This window comes from Bos javanicus, chromosome 29, assembly GCF_032452875.1.
Source record: "Bos javanicus breed banteng chromosome 29, ARS-OSU_banteng_1.0, whole genome shotgun sequence".
Classification (NCBI taxonomy): Eukaryota; Metazoa; Chordata; class Mammalia; order Artiodactyla; family Bovidae; genus Bos; species Bos javanicus.
In genome coordinates, this window is record NC_083896.1 from 23,564,928 (window position 1) to 23,581,605 (window position 16,678).

Here is a 16,678-nt window from a genome sequence, read left to right on the forward strand (position 1 = left end):
GTTTGGATTTCATGACAGGTATAAGGTCTTAAAGGTGAAGAACTCCATATCCTAACCCCCTCTGTCCAGCAGGTAACAGAACCACAAGCAGAAAAGACATGAAAGGAGACCTTGCAAAGATGATGGCAGCAATAATAGCAACAATAATAAGGTTAATTTGACTCTATTATATTTGTGCATCAATCCAAAGCTTATAATCTTTAAATATATGGCATCCCATTTAAATCTAATAATATAAATATGTGCATTATTATCCACATTTTTATATATTCACAGATGAAGGCTCAGAGAGGTGCAGTGACATTTGTAGTACAAGAGCTGAGATTTAAACTGAACTTTCTGTGTCCAGTAATATTTCCTTTTCTCCCACAGCTGCATCTCAAACTGCAAAAAATTCTAGCAAGTCATCATGATTTCCTTCAGAAAGAACTAAACACCACAGCCTACAGACTTAGGCTTTGTCCTCTGACTGCCCTAGTTTTTGAATAATAGTTCTAAAACTCTACATCGCATAATCCCTGGCCTGATCCCTGAATTAAAGAGGGAGCAAATTTGAGAACTGATGAGTTTAACCAGGGAGGGGTCATATTTTAACAGTGGGAGCTGAATAGACTGCCAAAGTAGGCTGCCTCTCCTGCAAAGGTCCAGAGGGATGGAGGGCAGGGCTGAAAGCTGCTTACCAATACAGGACTCCCCGGACAGTGAATAGGTCCCATCGTCATGGAAACCACTTCTGCACTCACAGTGGTACCACCCTGGTAGGTTAACGCAGCGGGAATGGTTGTGGCACTCAATGATCCCCTCTGTACATTCATCAATATCTGCCTCAGAGAAAAACACAAGCCCACCAGGACATTAATTTCTTTTGACACTAACCTTTTAATAAACACCTAACACACCTAACATACTCAGGTCAACATACTGATTAAAACTGGTTATTCACCTAAAATGAAAGTTACTGGAAGAACCAAGTCCCATCTTTTTCCCCAGAATTCAAACAAAATGAAAGCTTCAGTTTTCGGATGCTCTCTCATGAATTGAACAATGGATGAGAGCTGATGGTCATGAAGACATTTCTAACTGCATATGTTGAATCACCAAAAACTAAATTGAGGATGTCTGGCACAGATCTGTCATTCAGAGAACATGATTCTTCTCTGAATTGACGATTCCAAGAGAGTAACTCCAGATATTGCTTGGTATTCTTTGAAAATATCTGTGAACAAATAAGTCCAGGAAACTCTATCTTAAACAGTGTTAAGCTAATAATTTTTAGATTTCAGTCTCAGAGATTTAACATATTTATATGCCCTGTAACTTGGAGAGGAGAATCATAATATGCACTGTTTCCCATATTTATTTGGCTGCAGAGTGCTTTTTCTTTGGATTGTGCTTACAAAACTAAGGTTTGGGGGAGCACAATTTGGGAACTACTGTTCTCTCTCTCTCTACAACTGCCAATTCACTAAATGACTTGATTTATGATAGTCAATCAGAGATACTCATTCTTCAGTCATCCCTCATTAAAGGATGTATTCTAGGCTCTCTTTGCTCTAGAATCTGGCTTCATAGAATCAGCAAATGCATGGACCACTCAGATTCTCTAGCCCAAAGACTTGCCTCTGAGCTGAAGGAAAGTGACAACCCTGCAGAAAGATGAGCTGTTGATTGTCATGGTAGGCTCAGCTCATCTTACATAGCCTCTTCAGGTAATTATTTCTTGGAATATAGCAATTGCTGGCTGGGAATCTTCCCCTATTTCTCCTGGAAATATCTATACTACAGTAGTCTTATATAAAAAGAAATTAAACTAATACTAATATATAGCACATGAAAACCACATGATAGAATGAAAACCATAGTCACAGAAAATTAATCAAACTATTCACATGGGCCACAGCCTTGTCTGACCCAATGAAACTATGAGCCACGCCATGTAGGGCGACTCAAGACGGACAGGTCATGGTGGAGAGTTCTGACAAAACATGGTCCACTGGAGAAGGGAATGGCAAACCACTTCAGTATTCTTGCCTTGAGAACCCTATAAACAGTATGAAAAGACAAAAAGATAGGACACTGAAAGATCAACTCCCCAAGTCAGTAGGTGCCCTATATGCTATTGGAGATCAGTGGAGAAATAACTCCAGAAAGAATAAAGAGACAGAGCCAAAGCAAAAACAGCACCAAGTTGTGGATGTGAGTGGTGATGGAAGTAAAGTCCAGTGCTGTAAAGAGCAATATTGAAAAGGAAATTGGAATGTTTGGTCCATGAATCAAGGTAAATTGGAAGTGGTCAAACAGGAGATGGCAAGAGTGAACATTGACATTTTAGAAATCAGTAAAATAAAATGGATCGGAATGAGTGAATTTAATTTTGATGACCATTATATCTACTATTGTGGTCAAGAATCCCTTAGAAGAAATGGAGTCACCCTAATAGTCAACAAAAGAGTACAAAATGCAGTACATGGTTGTAATCTCAAAAATAACAGAATGATCTCTGTTTGATTCCAAGGCAAACCATTCAATGTCATAGTAATAAAAGCCTATACCCCCAATCAGTAACGCTGAAGAAGCTGAAGTTGAACGGTTATATGAAGCTCTACAAAACCTTCTAGAACACCAAAAAAAGATGTCTTTTTCATTACAGGGGACTGGAATGCAAAAGTAGAAAGTCAAGAAACACCTGGAGTAACAGGCAAATTTGGCCTTGGAATATGGAATGAAGCAGGGCAAAGACTAATAGAGTTTTGCCAAGAGAACACACTGGTCATAGCAAACACCCTCTTCCCACAAAAGAAGAGACAACCCTACAGATGGATATCACCAGATGGTCAATACTGAAATCAGATTGATTATATTCTTTGCAGTCAAAGATGGAGAAGCTCTATACAGTCAGCAAAAACAAGACCAGGAACTGATTGTGGCTCAGATCATGAACTCCTTATTGCCAAATTCAGACTTAAATTGAAAAAAGTAGGGAAAATTAATAGCCCATTCAGATATGACCTAAATCAAATCCATTACGATTATACAGTGGAAGTAACAAAAGAGTCAAGGGATTAGATCTGATAGACTGAGTGCTTGAGAAACTATGGATGGAGGTTCATGACATTGTACAGGAGGGAGTGATCAAGATCATCCCCAAGAAAAAGAAATGCAAAAAGGCAAAATGGTTGTCTGAGCAGGCCTTACAAATAACTGAGAAAAGAAGAGAAGCAAAAGGCAAAGGAGAAAAGAAAATATATAAGAACCTGAATGCAGAGTTCCAAAGAATAGCAAGGAGAGATACGAAAGCCGTCCTCAGTGATCAATGCAAAGAAATAGAGGAAAACAATAGAAAGGGAAAGTCTAGAGATCTCTTCAAGAAAACTAGAGATACCAAGGGAACATGTCATGCAAAGATGGGCACAATAAAGGACAGAAATGGTATGGACCAAAAAGAAGCAGAAGATATTAAGAAGTGGTGGCATGAATACACAGAAGAACTATACAAAAAAGATCTTCATGACCCAGGTAACCACGATGGTATGATCACACACCTAGAGCCAGACATCCTGGAATGTGAAGTCAAGTGGGCCTTGGAAAGCATCACTATGAACAAAACTAGTGGAGGTGATGGAATTCCAGTTGAGCTATTTCAAATCCTAAAAGATGATGCTGTGAAAGTGCTGTACTCAGTATGCCAGCAAATTTGGAAAACTCAGCAGTGGCCACAGAACTGGAAAAGGTCAGTTTTCATTCCAGTCCCAAGAAAGGCAATGCCAAAGAATGCTCAAACTACCACACAATTGCACTCATCTCACATGCTGGCTAAGTAATGCTCAAAATCCACCTAGTCAGGCTTCAACAGTACGTGAACTGTGAACTTCCAGATGTTCAAGCAGGATTTAGAAAAGACAGAGGAACAAGAGATCAAATTGCCAACATCCGTTGGATCATCAAAAATGCAAGAGATTTCCAGAAAAACACCTTCTTCTGTTTTATTGACTAGGCCAAAGCCTTTGAATGTGTGGATCACAACAAAACTGTAGAAAATTATTAGAAATGGGAATACCAGACTACCTAACTTACCTCCTGAGAAATCTGTATGCACATCATGAAGCAACAGTCAGAATATGACATGGAACAACAGGCAGGTTCCAAATCGGGAAAGGAGTATATCAAAGCTGTATATTGTCACCCTGATTATTTAACTTATATGCAGAGTACATCATGAGAAACGCTGGACTGGAAGAAACACAAGCTGGAATCAAGATTGCCGGGAGAAATATCAATAACCTCAGATATGCAGATGACACCACCCTTATGTCAGAAAGTGAAGAGGAACTCAAAAGCCTCTTGATGAAAGTGAAAGAGGAGAGTGAAAAAGTTGGCTTAAAACTCAACATTCAGAAAACTAAGATCATAGCATCTGGTCCCATCACTTCACGGCAAATGGGGAAACAATGCAAACAGAGAGAGACTTTATTTTGGGGGCTCCAAAATCACTGCAGATGGTGATTGCACCCATGAAATTGAAAGATACTTGCTCCTTGGAAGAAAAGCTGTGACCAACCTAGACAGCATATTAAAAAGCAAAGACATTACTTTGTCAACCAAGTCCATCTAGTCAAAGCTATTGTATTTCCAGTAGTCATGTATGGATGTGAGAGCTGGAGCATGAAGAAAGCTGAGCACCGAAGAATTGATACTTTTGAAGTGTGGTGTTGGAGAAGACTCTTGAGAGTCCCTTCAACTGCAAGGAGATAAAAGTAATCAACTCTAAAGGAAATCAGTCCTGAATATTCATTGGAAGGACTGATGCTGAAGTTGAAACTTCAATACTTTCGTCACCTGACATGAAGAACTGACTCATTGGAAAAGATCCTTATCTTGGGAAAGATTAAATGCAGGAGGAGAAGTGGATGACAGGATGAGATGGTTGGATGGCATCACCGACTCAATGGACATGCGTTTGAGCAAGCTCCGGGTGTTGGTGATGGACAGGGAAGCCTGGTGTGCAGCATTCCATGGAGTCACAAAGAGTCAGACACGACTGAGTGACTGAAATGAATAAAACACACGAGCTTCCCTGATGGCTCAGCGGTAAAGAATCCACCTGTAATGCAGTAGCCATGGGTTCCGTCCCTCAGTGGGTAAGATGCACTGGAGGAGGGCATGGCAACCCATTCCAGCTTTCTTGCCTGGAGAATCCCCATGGACAGAGAAGCCTGGTGGGCTATAGTCCATAGGGTCCCAAAGAATCAGACATGACTGAAGCAACTTGGCACACAGGCACATAACACATAAAGGATACAGTGTACTGTTCCACATGCCCTGCCATTGGCATCAGTTCAAGGGCAATCAGTGACCTGTGGTACGATGTCCCTGAAAAGTCCTGAGTTGTGTATAAGGCTGTGAACACAGTTTGAAAACTACCATTCTTATCTCATGGCAGTTGAGTCAAGTATAGAGAACAATGCAGCTCTCTATTCCAGACAACTCCATTGTGGTCTTTTTCTGCCAAATGCCATCTTATTCCTTCATGGCTGGGATGTTCCCTTCATGCTGTTCATTCCTTAGGTTTCTAAATGCAATCAGCCCTCAGGATCAAGTGCTTCTGTGCACCTTCAGCCACTGTAGGCAGGTTGTGTGTGCATTTAGTCTATATCTCCAACAAATAGATTTTCAACAGCCATATTCTCATTTCTGAAATTTTATAGCCATGTGGTTCAGTGGGACACACCTTGGATCATTAAAATGTTCAAAAGTTGACACAGAGAAGTGACCTGAGGCTATGTCTCACAGAGGGGAAGGACTGGCCCTAAGTTATGAAGTCAGTTTCAGACATGACTGTAAGACTGATTTTCAGAGATACCACCTCTATATGAGGCTGAAAGATAAGTCTCTGTAACAAAGCAGCAACATATTCGGCCTCAGGCATTTATTTCCAAAGCTTCCAGAAAGGCAGTCATGATCCCTACAGACCCTGCCGCTTCTAGACTACAGATAATATTTAGGTAACAACCATCTAGCCACAGTTAATGTGTCAAGAAACCAGGAAATATAAAAACAAAAGCTTCCCAAATAACCAAAAGTCATATGTTCTGGTTGGTCTCAGGGTCACCTGCTGCCCCACTCACTCTCAAAACCAACCCAGTTTGGAGGTTAAATTATCTGAACATCTTACAAATAATTCCCCTGCCCTCAATTAATAAGCAGTTTCTAGGAGGAGCAGGAGTAGTGAAAGATGTGCAATTTTTTTTTTTTCAATTCACAGATGTTTTTATTCCCAAACTGAAGTAAGAGAGACTAGCAAAAGCTTCCAGCAGGGTAGAAGCTACCTGTGTAGCATAGGGAACTCTTACAGCGAGTGAAGACAAGCAATTTATACATCTACAATTACTTTACAGACACTAGGGAACCCCTGGCTTATAGTGAAAACTAGGAAAGTAGCCATGGCATCCCTTGCCTGGGAGCTGAACTGACCACAGCAGTTTCTGGGGACTCACTGGGGATAATCAAGGCTCATGACAGACCAGCAGCTGGAAACAAGGCTGCGCCTTTCTATTCTGTGGGTCAGGTCCATAACTGAAGGTAACAATTTCATTTTATATGAAACCAGGCTGCACTTGAGAGGTGATCATATTTTCATCGTGTTCAGAAAACTATTTCTTCTACGTAGTCACAGTAGTATTAAAAGCAACCACCGCAAACCCAAATGCAGAAAATACTTGGAAGCTTTTCAGTGATACCGCGGGGACGTTAAAAATGGTAAATGGGTGCGGCTGCCTTTGTCCTAAGAGATTTGTTTCTACCAGTCAGTACTTGCTACAGGCAAACAAACAAGACAGATGCTCTGGGAATGGGGTCTCTGTGAGTTCACTATGGAATCCGGCTCCCTGTCTTAAGGAATCCTGATTAAATTAGAGGGTGCCCGGCTGCATCAGCCAGTGTCAGCCATTGCAAAGGAATCAGTCAAACAAAACATTCATTTTTCCTTCCTATAACAAAACCTAGAGTTTTGTTTAAATTTCAGTTTAATCTAGCACAGACCTGAAAATGGTGGAGAGACGTTGGAGGATTCTTGAGCGTGGAATCTACAGTATTCATTTCTGTATTCAGTCTCTGCTACATAATAACTCACAGCAAATAGGTGGGGAAAAAATAGAAACAGTGACAGATTTTATTTTCTTGGGCTCCAAAATCATTGCAGATGGTGACTGCAGCCATGAAATTAAAAGATGCTTGCTCCTTGGAAGAAAAAGTTATGACAAACCTAGACAGTGTATTAAAAAGCAGAGACATCACTTTGCTGACAAAGATCCAATATATAGTCAAAGATAAAGTTTTTCTAGTAGTCATGTACTGATGTGAGAGTTGGACCATAAGGAAGGCTGAGCGCTGAAGAACTGATGCTTTTGAATTGTGGTGCTAGAGAAGACTCTTCAGAGTCCCTTGGACAGCAAGGAGATCAAACCAGTCAATCCTAAAGGAAATCAACCCTGAATATTCATTGAAAGAATTGATGCTGAAGCTGAGGTTCTAATACTTTGGCCACCAATGTGAAGGGCCAACTCACTGGAAAAGACCCTGATGCTGGAAAAGATTGAGGGCTGGAGGAGAAGAGGGCAACAGAGAATGAGATGGTTGGATGGCATCACCGAATCAATGGACATGAGTTTGAGCAAACTCCAGGAGATAGTGATGGACAGGGAAGCCTGGAGTTCTGCAGTCCACAGGGTCACAAAGAGTTGGACAAAACTTAGTGACTAAACAACAACAACATGATAATTCACGTGAGAGGCAAGGTCACACAATTGACAAATGGTGAGACCAAGTTCAGGATGAGCTAGAATCCATATTTGTTACTCTTCTGTCACATCATGTCATTGGCAAATGAAGAAAGAATGATTTTTACAGAGACAATACATTTATTCAATTCTCTAAATATACACTGAGATGAAAATATGAGTCAAGGATGATATTAGTGGTAGCACATGCAAAAATGAAGACAACATGATCCATGAAATCCAGGAACTTGATCAGGAAAATGCAGTATATAATAATACATGCTCATCCTTCCAACCCCAACTGACACTACCTTCTCCAACTCCTCTAGACATACAGTGCCTATCTCCCCTAGTGATTCAATGTGTACACACACATCTATTTAAGCACAGCAGCATGTCCCCTTTTTTGTACATCACTGAAATGCAGAGCTTCTAAGAATTGAAACAACATCTTAGGTGTACATTTTATGTGATTATAAGGGACTGTAAAGTAGTTTGAAAGTGACCAATAACAGTTTGTAGGAATGAATGAATGAAAGAGATTCAAAGTACCACAAGAGATCCTGCTGTTTGCAAATCACAGTCATACAGTGAATTCACAAAACTAAATATTATGGTGATAGTTTAATCTTTATATATTATTTACCTCTAAAAGACAACATGTAGTTTCTTTCTGTTTGGTTGGTTTGGTTTGGTTTGTTTAAGACTTTGCTTCTGAGTCTAATTTTCAGAGATTTTTAAGGCAGTACAACAAGCAACAAAAGACACACAGGTAAAGTTGTCTTCAGTCTTATTTGCGCCTTCAGTTTTTAACTTACCATGATGGCTACCAAAGCTTTTCTTCATAGGATGTATCCTAAGCAACACATTTAATCCTATTTTGAATGTACAGTGAATTTGCTATCAAAAGTCATTGACAAACACCTCCTTGGATTCTTGCAAAATTCTAGTTTCTTCAGTCAGATCAGTCTCTTCCCTCAGCTGATCTCCTCTCTCTTAGATTTCATATGAATTAGCTGAAGTTCACAGTGAAATAGTGGTTCCAGCTGCAGCTGGATTATAACTTTTCTGCAGGTTTGTATGTTGAATCATAAGGGAAAACTTGATGCTTTTGCTCATTCAACAGAAGTTTATTGAGCATACTTGTATGAAGCTGTATACCACCCTATGATAAAGAGATGAAAAGATAAAGCCTCTTTACACCAGACATGTAGGGTCTATCAGGACAACTAGAATGTAAACATATAACCATGGTTAAGAACATTGGCTTTGGACACAAATATGACTTCAAACTTCTGTTCACCAACACACTAATGTATTGTTTAGATTTTTTTCCAAATCTTTGCTTTCTCACTTGTAGATCAGGGATAACAAAATTAAACTTCATAGAAATGAACAAAAAAGACCCTTAAGCAAAATCTATTGCTTCTCCTGTTGAATAGGTTATTAATGTTGACATCTATATTTCTGCTTAAAAATAGAAGACAGAAAAAAGTTATTATTAACTTGTAATTGGGAAACTGGTTAGGACTGAGAGATGATTTCTGGATCTTTAAAAGTGTTCATTTGTATTCAGAGACAGCTGTGATATTGCAAAACATTCAGGAATAGAATCTGTGACTCTGTAACATGGGTATGTGCATGCATGCTAAGTTCCTTCAGTCGTGTCTGACTCTGCATTCTCATGGACTATAGCCTGCCTATCTCCTCTATCCATGGGATTTTCTAGGCAAGAACACTGTAGTGGGCTGCCATGCCCTCCTCAGGGGATCTTCCCAGCCCAGGGATTGAACCCGTGTCTCTTACATCTCTGGGATTTTGCAGGTGGGTACTTTAGCAGTACTGCCACCGCGAAGCCCAAATCTATAATATCTATCCCATAAAACTGGATTCTCTCCTCCCCCACCAAATTACATGAATTTAAGGAACTGGGAGTTATACCATAAAGTGCTCAAATACAGTGAATGCAAACATGATTATTATTGAATATTTGCTGAGTTCCAGGACTTTATGAGCATAGCATATCTCAGAATACATGAGGGAAACTAAAAAGACAAATAAAAAAGCTAGGCTCAAAACCACATGGAGGTATTAGCTCACACCAGTCAGAAAGGCTATCCTTAAGAAGTCAACAAATATCAAACGCTGAAAGAGTGGAGAAACGGGGACCCTCCCACACTCTTGGTGGGAATGCAAATTGGTACAGCCACTGCAGGGAACAGTCTGGAGATTCTTTAGAAGACTCAAAATAGAGCTGTCATAATATCCGGCAAGCCCACTTCTGGGCATATATCTGGAAAAAGCCCTAATTCAAAAAGATACAAGCACCCCAGTGTTCATAGCAGCACTATTTGTAAGTGCTATAAATAGTGAAGACATGGAAACAACCTAAGTACCTATTAACAGATGAATGGATAAAGATGTGGTACATATATACAACAAAAGTCTATGCAGCCATAAAAAGAGAAAGAGATAATGTCATTTATAGCAACACAGATGGACCTAGAGAAAATCAAACTAAGTGAAGTGAGTCAGAAAAAGACGAATATATGATATCACTTACATATGGAATCTAAAAAAAAATTATACAAATGAGCTTATTTACAAAATAGAAACAGACTCACAGACATAGAAAACAAACTTATGATTACCAAAGAGGAAGCGGGGATGGGAGAGAAATTGGCTCAGGATTAACAGATACACACAACTATATACAAAACATATATATAAAACAGATAAGCAACAAAGACCTACTGTATAGCACAGGGGATTGTATTCAATATCTTATAATATTGATAATGCAATATTGTAATCTTATAATATTGTAATGGAAAAGCATCTGAAATACACACACGTGTGTCTGTATGTATGTATACACACTGAATCACTTTGCAGTATACCAAAAACTAACACAACATTATAAACCAACTATACTTTAATAAAAAGTTAAAAATAAAAAGAGAGGCTCTACAGTAGGACTAGGCTAGCTCTTCCATCTTTTCTCCGTCTTTGGTTCCCAAGCGTGTATTCCGAGCACTCCTTTTCAGATGGGTGACGCCACATGACTAAGCTCCACCTCTGAAGTTAGAAATCATGTAATTCCAGTATGGCTCCCAACACGTCTCCTATGAACCTCCATGCTATTCGCACCTTCTCCCTGGAGGCTGATGTACCTGGAAACTTGGAAGCCACATGTTGAAAATGGCAGAGCCTCGGTTTGCCTGGCTCCCTGCATGACTAGGCAGAGCAGAGCCCTTACAGAGACCTGAAACTGTCAGGGACTCTTCATGTGAGCAGAGATGTGTTTCTGTCTTGTTGGAGCTGCTTTATTGTTACAGCCAGTTTTTCCTGTTTTCATAGGCCCCTTTACATATTAAGGAGAAAGATTGTGCTCAGGTCAGAATCATGTAGACACAGTTTCTAAAAACGAAAATAAGCAAACAAGACAAAAAACTTCAGTGCCAATGAAGATTATACAGGCAGGTAAAAAAGTGGTTTTGTGTTGAAAACCAAGAATCAAAATAATATGCAAATGGGACAAAGCTTTGTAGACACATAACCTGAGTTGGAATCCTGGCTCTGTGACTGCCTAAATAGAAAACTCTGAGCAGTTATTTATCTTTTTTCAGCTTTCAGTTTCCTTAGCTCTAAAGGAGAGGGTATTACTTAGCTCACATTGTTGTTTTAAGGATTGAATGAGATCAATGGAAAGCTACTCTACCAAGCTAGGCAGGCACTCATTATGTTTGCAATCATTAGCATTCTCTAATTTCTAATCCCCACTTAGTCACAGAGGAGCTATGTGTCTAGGCCAAGACAGTCCAAGTCTCAAGGATTCTGTTGCTTTCATGTATAAGGCAAGGCCTGTGCTATAGCACACTTTGGTCCTCTTCCAGCTTTAACTCCCTATAAGACGGCAGATCTGGGCTTTGGGCGTATGTCTTCATCTGCTGCTAACCAGCTGAATGGTGCTATCGAGTTTAAGCGATCTCTCTGTTCCCCAGTTTCTTCATTAGTCAATTTTCAATAGCAAAAATAAATGTTTTGTCTGCCTCACAAACAAAGCTTCAACAAGGCATGAACAACCTCCAGAAGTCAATTAATTGCTACACTGAATATATGGTGACATCATTATTACTGTCTCTTCTTTGTAAGTCCTGATTAGCCATAGTTTTGGTCCATTAAACTGAAAGGTGTCTGCTATTAATAATAGCATCAATGGCACTGGTGATATGACTCTTCTCCACCTTTTATAAATCTCTTTTTTACTGAGTTGGCACAAGAAAATCAGTCTCTTCCTGGTTGTACCTTCCTATTTTACCTCCAAAGTGTTTCTTTTTATTTGATTATTCTCTGCACAAATCATTCCTAAATTCATCCAGAAAGAATCAATTTATCCCATTGCAACTTTTGTCTCTAATCTGGAGGGTTTCTGATCCACAGTTCTATAATCTGACTGCCAACAAAAGTTAATATACACATATACTGTTGCCTATGAATTAGCTAATCTCAGAGGTATCTTCATTTCAAATTTATTCTCCCCAAAACGCTATACACCATGTATCTTTCTATGTATCAATCTCATTTTCCTTCCCAATATTCCATCCTAGCTCTCATTCCTCACAATCAATGAATATAAAGTCAAAGTTCTTCTAAAGGCTTATGAAACCCCACATGATCGGCCTGCTCTTACCTCTGAATTCATCAAACACTTTCTTTTGCTTATACTGGCCAAGACAGCCATAATGACTTCCCAGCTACTACTCAGGCATATCAGTCATGTTCCAGCCACTGCATATGTTATCCACATATGCTGTTCCTCTTTCTAGAATGTTCTTGCAGATACTTCCATGGCTTAATCTTTCAATCTCCAAGTCTGTACAAACAAATATCCACCTTCTCAGCAAGCCCTTGCCTGGCCACGGCATCTGAAATTACAACCATATCTACTTATTCCCAATCCTCTCATTATGTTTTTCTCTCCTTTGTCCTTATTGGCACTTAACATACTTTGTACTTTACATGCATATCTATATAAACATCCTTTATGCTTTACACACATATCTTATGTCTGTCTGTCTTCTCCTAACCACATTGGAAGCCCCATGAGGAGACATGACAGAGCAGGACCTGGAATTCAGTGGGCACGAAAGGAATATTTGCTGGTGAACAAAGACAGAGGAAAGGAAGGAACATTCACTGAAACTTCTTCCTTTGACATGGTTGAAAAATCTGCTCTTCATTCAATCTCTACATTTGCTGAGCATACCATGCTCCAGTTCCTTATTTTCTCAGACCCGAATGAGTGCAGTATCTCCTGCGCGGGTTTTCCATCACTGTCCTCTCCAATTCACAGAACATATAGGGCTGATGTTCCCAAAACTAATTACTCAGAAAACTTTTCATTAAAATCACAATAGCTTTTCTGGCATGTGACAGCTAATCCAGCTTGGGCAAATTGCTTTGCAACTCAATACATTAATTCTTTTATTTTTATAATAAGCAAAGATTAAACTAGATCAATGTTTTTCACCTAGTCTTCAACAGAGCTCTGGGTGTCCATAGAGACTTTCTTAGGCAGACCAGGTGAATCTCCAGACGGACCCACCTTGAGTGGCCATTAAGCAGTAATACATTTCTGTAGTATAATAACAATGACATGTCTCTAGTATAGATCTATTAAAGTTCCACTGAGATGCACATTGTTAATTTTTTAAAAAATGAGCTAGATCATATTCACTGTCATCTGAAATTTCTGTGATTCTGTGTTTTTAATATATCTGGCTCCTATAGTATTTAAAAAATTATCATTATTATAAAAACCTCCTATCAGGCATTCAAAGAGTCAATTTGCCAACCAATTCTCTTTTATTTCTCAAAATTCTTCAGCACAAAACCTTGGCACAACTCTGGCCTGGTTGCCTTAGTATTCCATATTCTATGGGCAATTTCATTTCATGTTTCCACTCTGTAAGTGACTGTTTTTGTTTTTTTTTTAATTAAAATCCAAGCACAAATTTTAATCCCACACAAAAAATAAAATCCTCTTGCTCTCCTCTAAATTCCTATAGGGTTTAACAATTCTATCACCTGAATTCCTACTGTGTTCTTTAACACAGTTCTGCAACCTTATTTAACTTATATCCATTCTATTTTAGAATAATCTGTATTTCTTGCTAGAGTTTCTCTCATTACCAAATAGAATGTTTGAACTTCTACTGATTAATTATTTACTATGTGTCAGGCCCTCTGACAAGCGCTTTATATTCCCTACTTCATTTGATCCTCAGAACGGCTCTGACATAATTTGAACCACCTTAAACAGAAAATGGGGGCTTAGATGTTTAAATCATATGCTCCTGGTAAAGCGCCTGGAAAGAAGCAGAGAGAGATTTAAATCAAGGTTTATTTGACTCCGGAATACCTTCTTTATACCATACAGCCTCCTGCATATTTTGGAGGAAGAAGGAACTTCTCTTTTATCATCACCATTTTATCATCACCATCACCAATGATTTAACACCATTTCAGGCCTAAAGATGATCTAGCTTATTGTTAGCAACAAATGTGCAGGGAAAGAATTGAGTACAGATTTCTGTCAATGCTACCACAGAGGAGGCAGAAATTAGAGCTTGAGTCTAGCCAATTTAACTGCCTGCTGTAACAAAAATACATACTCTTCAAAGGAAAATTCTACCTCTAGTATATAGGAACATAATATTTGACATACAATAAAAATGTTATACATCTAAAGAAATAAAATGTCACCATGTGAAAGAAAAAGCAGATAATAGAAACTAACCCCACTTATACCCAGATGGTGGATATAGTAGACAGAACTTTACAGAAAAAAAAAAAAAAATGTGTTCAAGGACTGAAATAAAAAGATATTGAGTTGAAAAATAGACTTCTACCTTTACTAAAGTTGGACTTACTTTCCCACCCAAAACAACAGAACAAACCAAACTATATATATATATATATATATATATATATATATATATATATATATGAAAAAAATAATTTTAAGATACTGGAAATTAGGCAGTTTGGAAAAATGAACCCTGAAAGACATAAAAGACATGAGAAGAGTCCTGCACTTGCCCTATTTGCTAGCTTGAAAGAGGTCTGGACCCGGTACAAGGTTAGGGGAGGGGCACAAGAGGAGCCCAGTGGACTACCTAGTTTAAGCATGTGGAGCTGAGGGTAAGGAGAGAACAAGACAGCCAGAGCTTGCAGAGCAGAATAGTGGAGGGTGAGAGCTGTACATAGAGGACTCTGGAGTCCTGCAGAGTGTCCTGTTCAAGCATTTCGCAAAGTACTGATCAGCAAATGAGTGTCATGAAACTACTCAAGGCTGGAGAAAGATAATCAGAACAGATTAGAGGTAACAGTACCTGGGGGTCACCTAGGGAGGGGCCTACTGCCTACTTCCACAAGCTAGACTGAAAATTCTCATAATTCACTGGATAGTGCTAGATGATAAGTTACTACAGTCACGTCTGACTCTTTGTAACCCTGTGGACTGTAGCCCATCAGGTTCCTCTGTCCGTGGGGTTCTCCAGATAAGAATACCAGAGTGGGTTGCCATGTCCTCCTCCAAGGGATCTTCACAACAGAGGGACTGAACTCACATCTCTTACGTCTCCTGCATTGGCAGGTGACTTTTTTACTACTAGTGCCAGTTGGGAAGCCCCAAAGTACTTTGGAGTACAATAAAGGTCTTGCCTCAGAAGTGTAGAATAATTAGCTTCATATCAAATACACCATTGGCCTCCACTAAAAATCTTAACAGCAAGACTCAGAATGGTATAATTGTGTGTAAGTATCTTAACTACCTCCCAGAAAAAAAGTCAGAAATATTTCAAGGACTACAAAAATATTGCATATCCAAAAGGTAAAATCAGCAATGACTGATATTCAAACAAGATTATTATGATGATTGAAAACAGTAAAATCTAACTCAAAATGAAGAGGAAGGAAGTCACTTGATATCAAAACGAAACTGACAGAGATGTTAGAAAACAGGAAATTAAAACAGTTACTATAATTGTATTCATGTAAAGAGTTAACTAGATAAAAAAAAAGAGTTAACTAGAAACATGAACTGGACTGGAAAAGGTCTGTTTTCATTCCAATTCCAAAGGAAGGCAATGCCAAAGAATGTTCAAACTACTGCACAATTGCACTCATCTCACATGCTAGCAAGTTAATGCTCAAAATTCTGCAAGCTAGGCTTCAACAGTACATGAACCAAGAACTTCCAGATGTTCAAGCTGGATTTAGAAAAGGCAGAGGAAACAGTGATCAAATTGCCAACATCCATTGGACCATAGAAAAAGTAAGGGAATTCCAGAAAAACATCTACTTCTGGTAATATTGACTACACCAAAGCCTTTGACTGTGTGGATCACAACAAACTGTGGAAAATTCTTCAAGAGATGGGAATATCAGATCACCTTATCTGCCTCCTGAGAAATCTGTATGTAGGTCAAGAAGCAACAGTTAGAACCGGACGTAGAACAACAGACTGGTTCCAAATTGGGAAAGGAGTATATCAAGGCTGTATGTTGTCATCTTGCTTATTGAACTTATATGCAGAGTACATCATGTGAAATGTGGGGCTGGATGAAGCACAAGCTGGAATCAAGACTGCTGGGAGAAATATCAATAACCTCAGATATGCAGATAACTCCATGCTTATGGCAGAAACTGAAGAGGAACTAGAGAGCTTCTTGATGAAAGTGAAACACGACAGTGAACATGCTGGCTTAAAATTCAGCATCCAAAAAACAAAGATCATGGCAACCGGTCCCACTACTTCATGGCAAACAGATGGGGAAACAATGGAAACAGTGACAGATGCTATTTTCTTGGGTTCCAAAATCATGGCACATGGTGAC

At 39.1% G+C, this 16,678-nt stretch overlaps 1 protein-coding gene across 2 annotated transcripts in view; it reads right to left on the bottom strand.

Annotated features, from left to right (window-relative positions):
- Positions 1 to 16,678, bottom strand: part of NELL1 (neural EGFL like 1) — a 1,051,740-nt gene that overhangs the window by 77,982 nt on the left and 957,080 nt on the right. The window contains exon 16 of one of the 2 annotated variants that reach the window (XM_061406202.1): positions 681 to 821. The exons of the other annotated variant lie outside the window; for it this stretch is intronic. Coding sequence (XP_061262186.1) covers positions 681 to 821 — 141 coding nt within the window. The remainder of the gene's footprint in view (positions 1 to 680; positions 822 to 16,678) is intronic. 2 annotated transcript variants of the gene reach the window in all.